We start from the raw sequence: 14,953 nt of genomic DNA on the forward strand, positions 1-14,953 counted from the left end.
GAGCTGCTTTGCCTGATGGCTGAGCGATTAACCCTTGCATGGCTGCCACAAACAAACAGAGGAGCTGCAAATAAACACACCCTGAACGGACCTGGAGAATAAAAGCCAATGGACGCCCCTCCACTATACTCCTCTCCCCTGCTGAGTTTATTTCCGGACCACGAGATTAACTGGATGGAATGAGACTTTGGGAACAGCTGGCACATCCCCCACAGGTCTCCCTCACCTGTTACACTAGTCCTCTAGTGCACAGGTTTGGGAAGCACAGGTATCTGGGGCACACTTGGCATCCTGCTCCCCACTCCCCACTTCTGTCCCCCAAAGGAATAAATGCCCAGAAATTCCTCATTAGAAATGCATTCCACTGGTGCTCCCTGGAGAAACTAAGCCAAGAGTCTTGGAGTGAGTGACCCGGGGCATAAGAAGTCTTGGTGTACCTGATGAAAGTATTCATCTCCCAGACCTTTCTGGAACACTTACTACAGATCAGGCTCTGTGCTGGGTGCTGGGGACAGCAGGGTAATCAGATACGATTCCTGCCAGGTCTGGGAGGCCGGGGGGGACAGACACAGACCAATAGGTGTGAGGACATGCACACGTGTGAGGACTGACACCAACGGGGTGGTAGAGGGGCAAGGAGGAGGGAGGCGTCATTTGTTTGGTGATGAGGGAAGGGGGAGTGATTAGGAAAGGCTCCAAAGCAGAATAACCCCCAGGGCTGGGTGTTGCAGGATGAGCAGTTGTCCCCAGCAGACAAAGCAGTGGGAGTGGGGGCACCTACAGTAGCAGAGAGAAGGCAGAGAGGCTTGAGGAGCAAGGGTTCAGCTGTTGTAACCTGTTCCACAGGGCTTGAATATGTGGGACGAGAGAGGGCTTGGCAAGAGATAAGGCAGCACTCAGCTACAGGGCCTGAGAACTTGGACCTCATCCTGAGGACAGGTGAGCCACGGAAGGGTTTAAGAAGCAGGACGATATGCTCTGAGTAGAGCACTGGAAAGACTCCTCTGGCTATAGTGCAGAGGGTGATACAGAGGGGAGGCAGCACAGAGCTGGGGGCAAAAGGCCATAACAGAGGCTGATGCCATTTAAAGGCAACATTTTTCTGGGGGCTCAGCACTGTTTTCAGAGCTCTCCCCTCTTTACATATATGTATACACACACATCTGTATATACACATACAACTAATATGGTGTTCATACTATTGTTACCTCCACTAGGTGGAGTAGGAAACTAAAGAACAGAGAGACTAAGTCGCTTGTCCAAGGGCACACAGCAAGTGGTAGACGCAGGATTTGAACCATCAGTGTGGCTTGAGCATTCATGCTCTTAACCACTACACTAGAATGCCACTCCATCAAAGATGACAAAGGCTTGAGATGACATAGCATGGTTAGAGGAAAGGATTCCTGATGGGCCTAGTCTGTATTTGGGGCTCCCCTGAAGTAGCTTCTGGCTTCCACAGATAGAGGGGTGCAGCCTTGAATCCCGAGGCCCTTGGGGAAAAAAAAAAAAAAAAACTATAACATGAAATGTGAAGAAGCTTAACACTCCCAGGACAGGGCCATGATGGGAAGCCACTAGGGGTCACTTGAGTCCCCAGGAACACAGGCCTTTGGGGAATGGAAGTAATACTTGTGCTTGGGTGGGTGTGTGCCTGCAAACTCTTCAGAACCAGGAAGGTAGGGTACAGGAAGGCAAGAGAAGGGGGTGCTCCAGTAAGAAGGACCCTATTTTCCTCAACTCGTGGCCATACCTGCCAGGGAGGCTGAGGTCAGGGTGCTCATGAAGGTGCTGTGTGCTTGCAGGCAGAGGTGGGTTAGGCCTTGGTAACATGCGGCCACGGCTCTCACCACCTGGACCCCCTGAGGCAGCTCCACAGTCCACTCTCCCAGCCATGCTCCTAGGAGGGATGGGATTTGGTGGTGGTGGTGGGGGCAAGCGTCCTACCCAGGGGTCCTCTGATAGAAGAGAGGCCCAGGGTCAGAGAGGAAGGTTACATGTGGCTTCCGTTTAATGCATTTGGTGGTATGCAAAGTTGGACTTTGAACTTGCTAGGCCTGGGATTTGGACAGTATTATAGGCCTCATTTTCCTTATCTTTAAAATGGGAATAAAACTCTGCTAATGCAGGGTTGTGGAATGTCAAAAGTGAATACTGGCTGTTAGCATGCAATTCCACCCACTTTGTAAAGCCATCTGCAGGTGTGCAGAATTATATTTGGTGAGCTGTATTGTACATCCTGGAGCTGGAGCCAGGGGCTGCTGACACTTCAATGTCACACTGAACTTCAGTCTAACTTTAGGGGCTGCTAATTAGTGGTCAGCCAAAGAACAGTAAACAACAGGGGTCACTACCCTCATTCCTGCATCTCTGTGGAACTCAGAATTCTGTTTGAAGTCTGGAAGAAGTCACTTAGCAGCCTATGTTAACAGCACCTCCTGCTTGCTAAGGCAGGGCAGCCACCAGGTAGGTATTACTTAAAGGCAAGCTGAAAAGCCCAGAAAACAAGGGATGTTTTGGGCGTGGATAATTCAGGGCTACTGTACATAAAGCAAAGCAAGGAGGGCAAGATTGAAGCCAGGGTCACCATCCCAGGCAAGGACTAGCCCAATCAGCCAGTCAGAGGCCTGACCTGACTGGTATCTGTGCCAACGCCTGTTGGAACCGCGGCATCTCTTTACCATCCCAGAAAAAGCTTCGCCAGAGACGAGAGTGTCAGGAGGGACGCATAAGGGCTGGTAAAATCGCCATCAGGGCATTATAGATAAACGCACACACCAACCTTCCCTGCACTAGCGGAAGAGTGCAAACCCACCTAAGGGGCATTTACACACAAATGGCTGGACAGACTCGCGCCACGCGGGGGCTTGGCACCAGAACTCCTCCTAGGCAGATCGTACACGGCAGATACCTTCTGTCTGACAGCTGTGTTATCCAGACCCACAACATGAAGAACCAGCACAGCAAATGGTTTACAAACCCGGAGCACAGCTTCTCCTGGCCCCGGCTGTTCGCCTCACTATCCCTGCCACGCTGCCTTCCCCACTGCAGAAGACCCACACTCACACCTTGTGGGGTTAAGGGTTTTATTGGCGCCCACCGCTGCTCAATTTCCCTGGATGCTTAAGAGACAGAGCTTTTAAAAAGTAACACAAGGGGCTGCTGCCTCCCCACCAGATTAGCTCGGGCTTCAGTGTTGGTTAATATTCCAGGAGTTTCCCGCAAAGTCTCCCAGATTCTAAGTTTTTGGAACTCTGATGCCGTCAGCTGCTTAGGGCTCCTGCGTGATTTTCCTGATGGCCCATTTTTAAAGAGCTTCCTATTGGTTTTCCCAAAGACAACAAGCCCACGCTTAAGACGTGATTCTCTCTCTTCCTTTCCCTTCACTCCAGTTACAGGGCAGTTGCCTGGAGTCCTGTGGACCTGGGGGTGAGGTCCGGGAGAAGGAGGGCTAGTATTCACAGAGGGGACCACAACGAGTGGAGCTGAGGGCTTGGGGTCTGACACTGGACGGAGAGAGGCTGGGACAGGGGAGTGAGCGACTTCTCCTGCCCAACTTCCCACAACCTGGAGGCGAAGACTCAGGGGACCCAAGAGTGGGTTCCACTTTGGCATCATGGAATGATGTCACCGCAAGGGGCCTGGTGTCCAGCCCCAACCCCCGACGGTGACTGGAGAGTGGGGAACACGGGGAGCGGGTTCGCGCGGAGGGCAACTCACAGAGGAGAAGTTGTGTGGGCCGCAGAGCTCGCCACGGTACTTGCAGGAGAGCAGCATGTCCTCGAGCTGGTGGCCCAGGCGGTCCATGAAGGCGGCGCTGATGCCCTCGAAGTGGCGCGGCGGCAGGAAGAGGCGGAAGTCGGCCAGCTTGCGGAACCACTGGCGGCGCGGCTCGTCGCCCCGTAGCAGCTCGCTGACCAGCGGGCGCGCGGTGCGGTTGGGCAGCAGCAGCCCGAGCCAGTGGCCGGCGTAGTAGAGGTCCCCCTTGGAGAGGCGCGGGAAGCGCAGCGGGTTGTTGTTGCACACGGTGACGGCGGGGAAGGGCAACTGGCGGCTCCACTCGCGGTGAACCCGCGTGTGCGACGGGAAGCTGAGCCAGTAGAGCAGGCGGTTTGAGGACCAGGACAGCAGCAAGCCGAGGGACGTGCAGAAGGCCAGCACCCACAGCGCCCGCCGCTGGAAGGAGCCCCCCGCCGCCGTGCGCCCGGCGCACATGTGCCGCAGCCCGTGCAGTTTAGCGCGGCTCAGAGACGGCCGCCCCCTGCGGGCGACCCCCGGTCCTTGCAGCGCCCGCTCGCGCTCGCCGCCCCTGCCACCCCCGGGCTGCCCGGCTGCCGCCACCGCCGCCGGCGCCGGCTCCTCGCGGGCCATGCGGAAGCGTCCCGGGCCGGTGAGCGCGGCCGCGGGCAGCCCGGCTCCGCCGCTCCGGCTCATTCATTCAGCCCGCGGCTGGCGGCAGCGGCGGCGGCCCCGGTCGGGCGGAGCCGCCATGGGAGTCCGCAGCAGCAGTGGAAGCAGCAGCAGCAGCAGCCGCGCGCAGCCCGCACCAGGGAAGCGTGCGCCCGAAAGGAGCTCCGGTGGCGCGGCATGCCCGCCCGGCGCCGCCACCGCCGCCTCCGCGGGCGCCCGCCCGGGACTGAGCGCCGCCTCGGCCCGCCGCCCCTGGCACTGGCCTCTCCCGAGCGCCTCCCAGGCTCTGCTGGCCCCTAGTCTTCCTGGAGGCTGCCCGACGCCGGCCACTGCCTTCGGAGGGGCCCCACTGGGCGCCGCCTCTCCAGTCCCCGGGCGCTGCGCCCGCCTCTCCTCGTCCTGTACCTCGGGGGACCCTGAGCTGAGTCCCCCTGCTCCGCCTAACCCCAGCTTTTACGCTGGTCCTGGGAGAGCAGCCACTCGGCCACTATGCCTGATTTGGACATCCCCAAGGACCCCACCAGCCCGGCCCGTAGCCCAGCGGACTACGGGACACGGGAGAGAAGGCGCCAGGGAACGAGCGCCCCCAGAGGCGCACCGCGGCTCCTGGCTTGGCGGGTGGGGTGGGTGTGTACCGGGGTGAGTGGTCGCCCTGCTGGCTGCAGCCCTCTTTCCCTTCCCTCCAGGACCCTTCTCACTGCTCCTTGGGCTGAGCTGGGCCGAGACCTCCTGAGGCTCCCCCAAGTCCCGCGCCTGAGCTCTGCGTTGCGATGTGCCCGCTCTCGCCTGGGGTTGGGGCTTCTTAGGGTGTCCTGCCGGATGCTGCGTGCTGCTGGGCCCCTTCAAGGCTGCTGGCCAGAGGGAAGTGTAGCTTCTCCCACCGGCTCTCCGGGGTGCCTCGAGTCTCCAGAAAAGCCCGGCCTCGCTGTCCCCTGCCTCTTCTCCCTGCCCCGGCGGCGCCAGGAGCCGGGGACTGCGGAGCCCCGGCTACACCTCTCAGGGGTGACCCGGACTCGTTGACTCCGCGCGCCCTTCTCCTCTCGCGACTCCAAGCCGCAGTGGCGGCGGCGCCGGTTGCGCTCCTCTCCCGGCTGCCCGGCCCTCCTCGGGCCCCGGGCGAACTTGGGCAGCGGCCGCGCGACGCTGGCGCGGCTGGGCTTCGAGCACCTGCTTCTCGGCTCGCTGGCCCCACGGCTCCGGGCGGGCGGGGCGGCGGCGGCGGCGAGCGCTGTGCGCTCCCGGAGACGCGGTGCTGACGCGCCCGGCTCCTCCTCGCTGCATTTTAATTCCCGGCCACTGTGGCCGCTGCACACCGAGCGGGAAGCCTCTTGCTGGGGTCAGCCGGGTGGGGATGCGCTGCACAGATGTGTCCCGGTGTGCGGGCTTGTGGGAGGGATGTGGTGTAGAAACATTGTGTTTCCGTGGCGCCTGTGTAGATAAGTGTGAGGGCACTTCTGACTGTGTGAGATGGGCTGTAGAGAGAGTGAGCCACTGTGTAGGCATTTGAACCAGTGTGAGTGAGTTGTCATGCACCGAGTGTGGGTTGGATGTGCGTGTGTGTGTGAACGGGGATTTCTGTGTATCTTGTGAATGTGAAATTATTTGTAGATGATGTACCGTGACTGTGTGTGTGGTGTGTGTAGGAGAGAGTGTCTGTGATGGTGTGTATGTTCTATGTGTGTGCGTACGTGTGCACTTAGAGAGTGGTGGGTATGGATGGATGTGTTGAAGTGTGGATGGAGAGCAGGGTTTCTGGATGTGGTGTGATATTGGTGTGTTTCTCATGTGTGTGTGTGGTGTGTAGAAGAGTCTGTGTGTTGAGGTGCTGGGAGCAGTGACCTGGCCTCTGGCAGGCTGGGGTTCAGTAGGTCAGCCCTGCCCCCTGCCTCTTAGGAGCTTCCCCAGTGTGCCCCAGCCACTTCTCTGGAAGGGTCTGCTGCTCAGCTCTGGCACAGTCAGCCAAGCCCAGCTCTCCCAGGAGGGCAGGAGGGAGGATTGTGACTTCTATGGACAGGAGACTCTGTCTCTGCCATCCTCACGGCTGGGATCCTACAGCCAGTTGGCGGATGATGTCACCCTTCCCTCTTGGAAGGCCCAGGTCTTCCACTAACCCCTGGGCACTGTGGGACAACTTCATTTTGCCTTTTTGATATTCTGCCTTGGTGTGTTTGGGAGGATGAATGAAGCATGATGTGTACTGCTAGCTCCATTTTGCCGGTGAGAAGTGGGTGGCCAAGTACTTGCCCAAGGTCATGTGGCCTGTAAGTGGTGGATTGGGATTCCACACCCAGATCCCCCAAGCCCGGCTCTTTCTACTCACCACGGGGCCTTACAGTGTGCACTCTCCGGGCCAGGTGCCTTGAGGCGGGCTGGAGTCTTGTTCCCGTGGCTGCCTGGCAGTGCCTGGTGCACAGTAGGTCCCTACCCATATTTCCCAAATAATTGACTCACTGAGGCCTCACTGGGACAGGGAACACTTCCAGCCCTACTACTCCGTGGGACAGAGGAGTTTTCTAGACGTTTTCCAGAGAGTAGATTTTGATGGGGGGTGGGAGAGACAGTGTGAAGGGATCCTGAGAGTGGGAGGGCACCCCAGTGAAGTTAGGGGATTTGGGGCCTGGAAGATTTGGATTTGGGCCGGGAGAGGAATTTCACCCACTTTGTGATGATTCGTTAGGGGTGCTCTGGGCAGATCTTTTGAGTGAGCATTGAGTGTCTGAGTGGTACTGGGGTGGGCTTTCCCCCCACTGACCTGGAGGGCATCATGTCAGCATGGCAACTCCCCGTATCTGGTCTCTGGAGAAGAGGGCATCTGACCACCACACATCCCCACTCACCCACACACACATATGCACACACAAATGCACATAAACACAACACATATGCACACCAAACACACACACACACACACACACACACACACACACACACACCTGGAGGCCCTTCTCATTCACCTGGGGAAGAAGCTACTGTAGTTGGGCTTTGCTGAAATTCTGCTTTGGATTCGGTTCCTTGAAGATGTCTGTTGCTGGCTTTGGGGGGAAGGTTCTGAATCTCCCAGTTTCATGGGGCCTCTAACAAAGGCTCACACACCAGTGCTCCCAGCCTGGTCCTGGGGTGCCACAGGGGCACATATCCCAGCCAGGGTGGGGCAGCCTTGTGAGCTCAGCACAGTTACTGAGGAAGCAGCAGGGCAAAGCAGGTCCTGTCTCCCAGCATCATAACTCTGGGCAGCACGAAGCCCTGTCTTGTAGAAACCTTTAGGACATTTTATGTTTCTTATTTGTTCAGCTGTGGTGGCCTTTTCTTTCCTCGTGGTTCCCCCCTTGAAATGTACACATGCTGCTTTCAGTTGCCTGGGTGTCTTCTCTGCCATAGGTTCTCCTGTTGATTCTCCAGACGGGTGGTTTCCCCAGAGAGAGGAGGAGGGGTATCTTGCATAGGATCCAAGGGTCTTGGCACAGAAATCCAGAGGTAGACACAGGGACAGCTAGTGACCCCAAGCAATGATCGATGTCTCTTTTTATGCCACATGTATGCAGTGCGTTCTCTGTGCTGCCTGAAATACCCCCAGCCCCTCTCCAACCAATACTTTGACCAGCTTGGTGAAGTTCTACTCTTTCTTCAAGTCCCAGCTTAAGCATTGCCTCCAGGGTAATTGCATTGCCACCAGCATCATGGCCTTGTCATAGCGCCTTGTCATTGCTTATGTCCAGGCCTTTCTTCTGGATGGAAGCCTTTGAGGACAGGGCTATATCTCACTCATATTTGTGTCCCTACCTCTTAGCACAGTGCCATGGCCCACTGATGAAGCACACTGAGATGGAGAAGAGGGGCCAGGAACTCAGATTTCTTGAATGTTTCTATATGCCAGGCACTGAACTGGGCACATAAACATATTGTATTTAATTTCTCACTCCGACCCTGCAGGGGAGGTATTTTTTGCCCTCTTTTTACAGTTCTTGCACCAAGGGCTTGGAGAGCAGGAATTGAACTCAGCTCTAACTCATTCCAAAGTCCCAGATCTTCTGACTCCATCATGCTTCTTTCAAAAGTATTATGATAAATAATAATAATAATATAATAATAAATGTGGGACTTCCTAAGTGATGTACATTAAAAACAAGTGTCATACATGTTCTAAGTGTTTAATCCTCAAAGTAATTCTATGAGGTAAACACTTTTGTTTTCTCTACTTCAAAGAGGAAGAATTGTTACCACAGAGAGGTTGAGCTACTCGCCCTAAGCCACACGGCTGCAAAGCAGGAGAGGGGGCTTTGAATCCAGGCAGTGTGGCTGCATGCCCTGTGCCCTCAAACCCTGCCCCATAGCATCTCTGCCCTCAGAGCTCCACTGAAACATGACAGCTCGTGTGAATTAGCTTTCCCACCTGGCAGACTCACTTGGCCAGACAAAGAAATTCACGAGGCAATGCATGCACTGACCCATATAACCTATCCACCAAGACATTAGAATTTAGCATTGTGATTTCCCAATAATAAGCTTTTAAGAAAATTTCCCTTTTCTTGTTTATCTCTAAAACATCTCTTGCTCCACACCTGGCATGCTGGCATTCTGTGTGATGTTTGCGTGTAGTGGCAGAAAGGCCTGCCAGCTGGCCAGGCCACATTCTGTGTGTGACCACCACCACAAGCTATAAGCTCTTTCTCCCACAAAATGAGTGTATTGGGAGGGAGAGGTCAATTTAAGTCAATGTGATTTTCTGTCTTTATAGTCCAGTTTCAGGAGTTATACTTTTGTTGGCTCGATCAGCCTTCACTGGAGCAACCAGTGTTCCTGTTCGCCCCCAATCCCTACTGCTCAGGGGCTTGGCATGGTAAAGTGTCTGAGATGCCACCTAACCCTGCTCCCTACCTGCTGTAGGAGTCCCTTCTACACACCCCTTCAGTGACAGTCTACTGGTAACTGATTCTGCTCTGGAACATCTGGCAGTATTTCAAGCTTCCTCCTCTCGTCGAATTGATATCTGTCTCCTTGCAAATTTCTCCCATTTCTCCTAATTTATCCCTGGGGAGCCACACAAAATAAGTTTGATCTTTCTTTCACATGAGAATCCGTCAGATAATTTACGGAATCAGAATATTTAAATGCTGAAAGGGACTCTAGCAGTCTACCTTCCTAGCAAAGTCTTCAAGATAGTCTTTTCTTCTCCAGGCTAAATGTCACCAGTCTCTTCAACTATTTCTCCTGTACTTTCTGCTCTTGAAATGGGATCTTGGCTGTCAACATCCTTAAAATGTGACCCTCCTTTGAGCCCTGCACAGTGTGAGCCCAGCAAGCCCTTTACTCTGGACTTGGTTCTTCCAGTTCCCGATTTTCCTTCTGGTGGTTGTGGGTTCTTATTTGCCCTCTTACCTCTGGGATTTAGTGGAGTGGTGGGTGGGGAGAGGGGACAGTAATGATGGGTTCTTGGTGTCGCTGCTTAGAATGCCTAGTGCACTTTCTTTCAGGACTCTGCTCCTTGTGGTGATTAGAGTCAACACTACTTTTAGTATGAGAGTTCATGGATATTATGAGGCAGGTGGGCTTTTGTGGGTCTGCCTGTGAACCTAAATCTCTCTCTTTTTCTCCTTTCTCTTTGTCTTTCTTTTTCTGTCTCTGTACTGCCCTTGGCTCTCTGTCACTCTGCCTCCCTCTCTTTTCTTCCTCTCTTCTTTCCCTCTCCTTTCTCTTCTCCCCAACCTCTGCCTGAAGCCTAGTGGTCCTTTCTGATACCTTCTTTGCTGCTGGTGGCCTCTGGGGTCACAGAGGTGGCTGCAGTGTCACAGGACCTGAGCAAATGTCCAGCAGTCCTTATGGGGTTCCTGTACGGGAGAAAAGAGAGCGAGGAGAACTTCTCCACTGTGGTGTTAGCTCATGGCACGCTCATTCCCCACCGCACCCCCCTACTGTGGGGCTGGCATGGGAGTGGCTGCTCCATCTTACCTTTTCATGGGTGTCAGCATTTCCATTGTTTTTCCCCCTCACTCTGGGGCTTCCTTGTACTACGCTTGGCCTCTCCTTGTTCTCTCTTCTTCCGGGCTCTTTCTTAGACTCACTAGATTTTTCTTTTTTGTCTTTTTGGTCATCCTAATTTTACTGGGTTTGAGCTCTCAGCTGCCCATCCTTCACCAGCACTAAATCCCAGGAGTAAGAGGGCAAACTGGGGCCCACAAGCACCAGGAGAAAGATCAGGGGCTGCAGGACCAGGTTCAGAGGAGAGGGCTGGTGGCTCGTGCTCCACAGGGCTGGAGGGAGCTTGGCTGACGCTCTGTGCTCCACGGTGAGTGGCAAATCGTGAAATGTGGGAGCTGGATGTGAAATCTAATCAAACCCCTTCACTCTCAGGGGAGGAAGCTGAGGTCCAGAGAGGGGAGAGGCTTGCTATAAATCACACAGACTGATACTGACAAACACAGAACCAGAATCCAGATTCCCACTTCTGCTTCATTCTCTGCTCACCCTATGAAATAACTGTAAAAAATCCATTTTGAAATCACTAATGTATTCAAATGATTCAAATAGGACAAAAGAGTAAAGAGTCTAGTAAAAAATTTCTCTACCCCTCCCATTCTTCTTCCCTCGAGGCAACTGATGCTATCAATATGTTGTATAATCTATTAGCGATACTTTATACATATGTGTGTATAGTCTCCACATGTCCCCATTTTTTTACACAAATGGTTGCATTCTGTGAATATCATTTACTAGAGTAATTGTATTCCATGTTCTTCACACCTTTTTCCCCTGTATTTTCAGTTATTTTCTCGTTGCCTTCCTCTGGCACTTCATTCCAACTTCTGTTATTTTCCTCAACTTCTCATTTCACATTGTCCTGCTCTCCCATCCAAAAAGGACGGTGGGCTCTATGATAAAGTGGTACACAGAGCTCGCCGTTTTATTATCAGATTTTTTGTTAACTTTTTGCTAGATACGCTGATGGATGGAAGCTCTCCTGTGGAGAATCTCAAATGGCAGGTAATGCAAAGATATTTCCATTTGCCTCTGAAGTGTATTACATTTGCATAAGATTTACCTTTCCAGTCATATTTTCTTTAGACTAATTATAATACACACGCGCACGCGCGCACACGCGCACACACACACAATTGAGTGCCCTGAGCACACAGCTCTTGTTGGTTTGGGAAGGTGGTTCAAGCATGCATTGGTTGGCAGAGAAAGCCAGTTTGGGATTCAGAAGTTTCTCTGACTAGTATACAGAATGGGTAAAACATATCATAGAGAGGACCAGAGGGTATCAGTGCCAAAAGTGATCTTAATGAACACGTAGTTAAAATTAGAAGAGGAAATTGAGGTACAGAGTTTAGTGACTTTCCCCTGGTCACTGGGAAGTTGATCTGATGATGGCAATGATGATGATGATGATGATGATGATGATGGTAATGTTGATGTTGATAATGATGGTGATGATGGTGACGATGATGGTGATGATGATATTCGATAGCTGACATTGATTGAGCACAGACTATGTGTCAGGTACTGTGCTCAGCAAACATACATTAACTCATTTAGCCCTCACACCAACCCTATGAGATATGTACCACCATTATAGCTCTTCTACACAGGAGGAAACAAAGGCAGAGATTGGATAAGTACCTCGTCCAGACAGTGGCTGGATTTAGACCCAGGTATTTTGGCTCTAGAGTACAGGGTCTTAATTAAATAGGTTGTAATTAGCTAGAAGTAATGATTGCAGTGGGTATTATTTGAGCATCTAGGGCATATCAGGCACTGTCCTTGGCACTAGGAATACTATGTCTACTCAGACATGGTCCCTGTTTTACCTGACAGTCTAGTGGGAGACATGGGTAAGAAAATAGATAATTTAATAAAACATGATACATGCTATGCCAGAGATGAGCACAGTGTGTTGAGACGGTCCAGAGGAGGGACCTCCCCTTAATTGGTCTGAGAGCTAGCATCATACATGTTCCCTGTTTTCCTCTGAATTTCTCCACTCATTTCGTTTTCTCACCCAACTCGTGGAGAACTATGTGACCTCTCCCACGAGGATCAACCTTTGAGCCAAGATCTGAGACCAGAGGCACCACCAGCACAGCTCCACACTGAGGATGCCCAGATCCGTGATGTCCAAATAGTCCACATCCACGTCCTCCTCCTGATGTGGGTTTTCGTGTCCCCAGTGGTGTCTTATTGACCTGTGACATTCACTTGCTAAGTCAGGCCACTTAAATAATTAATCTTTCTCCTTCCTCCAGCATCACCTTACCTATCATTGACTAATTCTGGGTTTAGGCTTGAATAACTGGGTCTTGGTTGTAACTTTGGCCATAAAGTTAGCAGAGAAATGGAGCCTTGCACACTTTTCTACCCAATTTCCTCTCCCATCCACATAACAAAACTTTCATTAAAATAGTTAAGCATAATAACCTTCTCCAGCAGTTACCATCCACTCATATTATGAAAAGTCATGCAGTTACAGTAGGATTTAATAAAATATAAAACCCTAGATACAACTAGGCATTTTATTCATCGTTTCTTGACTGTCCCCTTAACTGTTTTCAGTCATGACTTAACTTTACCCTGGCTCTCACCTCTCCTTTGGGGAGTACTAACTAACCAGCCCTGAATCGGTCTTGCAGACAGATCCTCGGCAGTGACTCAGAGATTTAAGTCCAGGTTGATTTGTCAAGACCCTCTATCCGGGCTGCTTTTCCTCTTAGCTACAGCTTTCCTCTGGCTCAGCCACTAGTGGTTTGTTTACTCTCTTCCCCTTATAAATGACCTAGCCAAACCTCTACCTCGGATTTTGCTGCTCCTAGTTTATCTTGCCTGTCCACCCACAGAAGGAGCAGAAAGGGAGGGATTTAGTACATTCTTTTGCAGAGGTGTGGACCTGTGTGATTATCCAAACAGAAGCCAGGAAGAGAAGGCAGGACAGGGAAGGTAGGATAAGAGAAGGGAGCAGAGGAGAGGGGAGGGGAGGGGATGATAAGGAGGAGAAGAGAGGACAATGGCACAGAGCACCAACCGTGTACTAAGTGCATCAGGTAATGATTCTTCATGACAGCTCTCCCAAGTGGGTAGCATTATCCCCATTTTACAAATAGGGACATAGAAACTTTATCTTTCCAATTGTGTTCTCTCTGTTGCTGGCTTAGGCACAGCTTAAACCATAATAACAGCCATAATCACATAACACAACCATTCACTGAGCTCAGTGTCAAGCACTGAGTTAAGCCTCATTTTCCAGATGAAGAAAATGAGGCTCAGAGAGGTGAAGGTACTAGAGTAAGGTCACACAGAATGCGCCACACGGTGGCAGGGCCAGGATTCCAACCCAGGTCTGACTCCAACATCTTGGTAATTATTTAAAAAGCAGGAAATTGGGAGTTTAGAAAGAGAAAAGACAAAGTGGGTGGCAGCATGATTCAGAGTTTTGCAAAAACCCTTGGGGAGATGAAGGAAGTGAAAACAGAGCTGGGTTCTCAGTATCTGCCGTGCGTCTGGAACTGTGTGCTTCCTGCTTCAGTGTGACGCCGTCACAGGCAGAGCTAAAGCTATACAAGCCCGGTGGCTGGGAAGAGGTTTAGGGAAGTACCCATGGGCACAAGTACTAGGCTGGGCTACGTAAGGTAGAAGCCACACAAAATATTTCCTCTCTCAGCATCCAAATGACCTATATACTGAGAGCCACCACATGACCGCAATGTAGGAACCCACCCTTACAAACCACAGGTTTTCAACCTATCCTCCTGTTTCCTTCCTCCCTTCCTCCCTTCCTTCTTTCCTTCCTTCCTTTCTTCCTCCCTCCCTCCTTCCTTTCTTCCCTCCCTCCATCCTTGTCTCTCTTCTTCCTTCCCTCCTTCCTTCCTTTCAAACCTCAGCCTTGCTTTCTTCTTCCTAATCAATATTTCTTTAGCCCAACAGTACTCAAGTTTACTCATTCAATATTTCTCAGCAGCCTACAGCACTAACACACAACATTAGATTCCAAACAGTTTTCTGAAAGTGCTTGGAGTTATAAAGGCAAGTTCATAAGCTTGATGGTAATAAGAACCATGAAACAGTTCGGACCCTTTAACCTGGTAGTCCCACACCCTTGTAGGTTCCCCAAGGAAATAACCCAAAATCAAGAAAAAAAGTACAAAGCTCTTTGCAGTGAGACTTCTCACGATAGAGAAAAACAAACAAACAAACAAATTAAAAACAATTCATATGCGCAATAGAGGAATGGCTAAGCAAATGATGGGGATACTACGTCATTGGAAAATGATGTCGTTCTAAAGAAAGAACAGGGCAAGGATGCCAATGTTTTGAGTTAGATATGAAATAGCATTGAGTAAAAAGACCTGAGCACAAGGGTCACACCCAGCCTGATCACTTTAGGAAAACATCTCTTTATATGTGAACAATGGTCAGAGGAGGATGAAGAGGGACAGAGTTTGTCAACAAATAGGTCCTCTTGGTAAAGTTACTTAGATTTTAGACAAACAGACCCCAAGCAATCTTACCAGAGCCAAGCTTGGAAAGAAGGCGCATCACAGGCAGAGGTTTTGTC

General features: G+C 51.7%; 1 protein-coding gene across 2 annotated transcripts in view; it reads right to left on the reverse strand.

Moving 5' to 3' along the window:
- The window catches only part of ASIC2 (acid sensing ion channel subunit 2), a 991,167-nt gene that overhangs the window by 245,371 nt on the left and 730,843 nt on the right, over nucleotides 1–14,953 (reverse strand). The window contains exon 1 of one of the 2 annotated variants that reach the window (XM_058560357.1): nucleotides 3,721–4,434. The exons of the other annotated variant lie outside the window; for it this stretch is intronic. Coding sequence (XP_058416340.1) covers nucleotides 3,721–4,434 — 714 coding nt within the window. Of the gene's footprint in view, nucleotides 1–3,720; nucleotides 4,435–14,953 lie in introns of those variants that run through there. 2 annotated transcript variants of the gene reach the window in all.

Source organism: Diceros bicornis, chromosome 18 (genome assembly GCF_020826845.1).
Source record: "Diceros bicornis minor isolate mBicDic1 chromosome 18, mDicBic1.mat.cur, whole genome shotgun sequence".
Taxonomy (NCBI): Eukaryota; Metazoa; Chordata; class Mammalia; order Perissodactyla; family Rhinocerotidae; genus Diceros; species Diceros bicornis.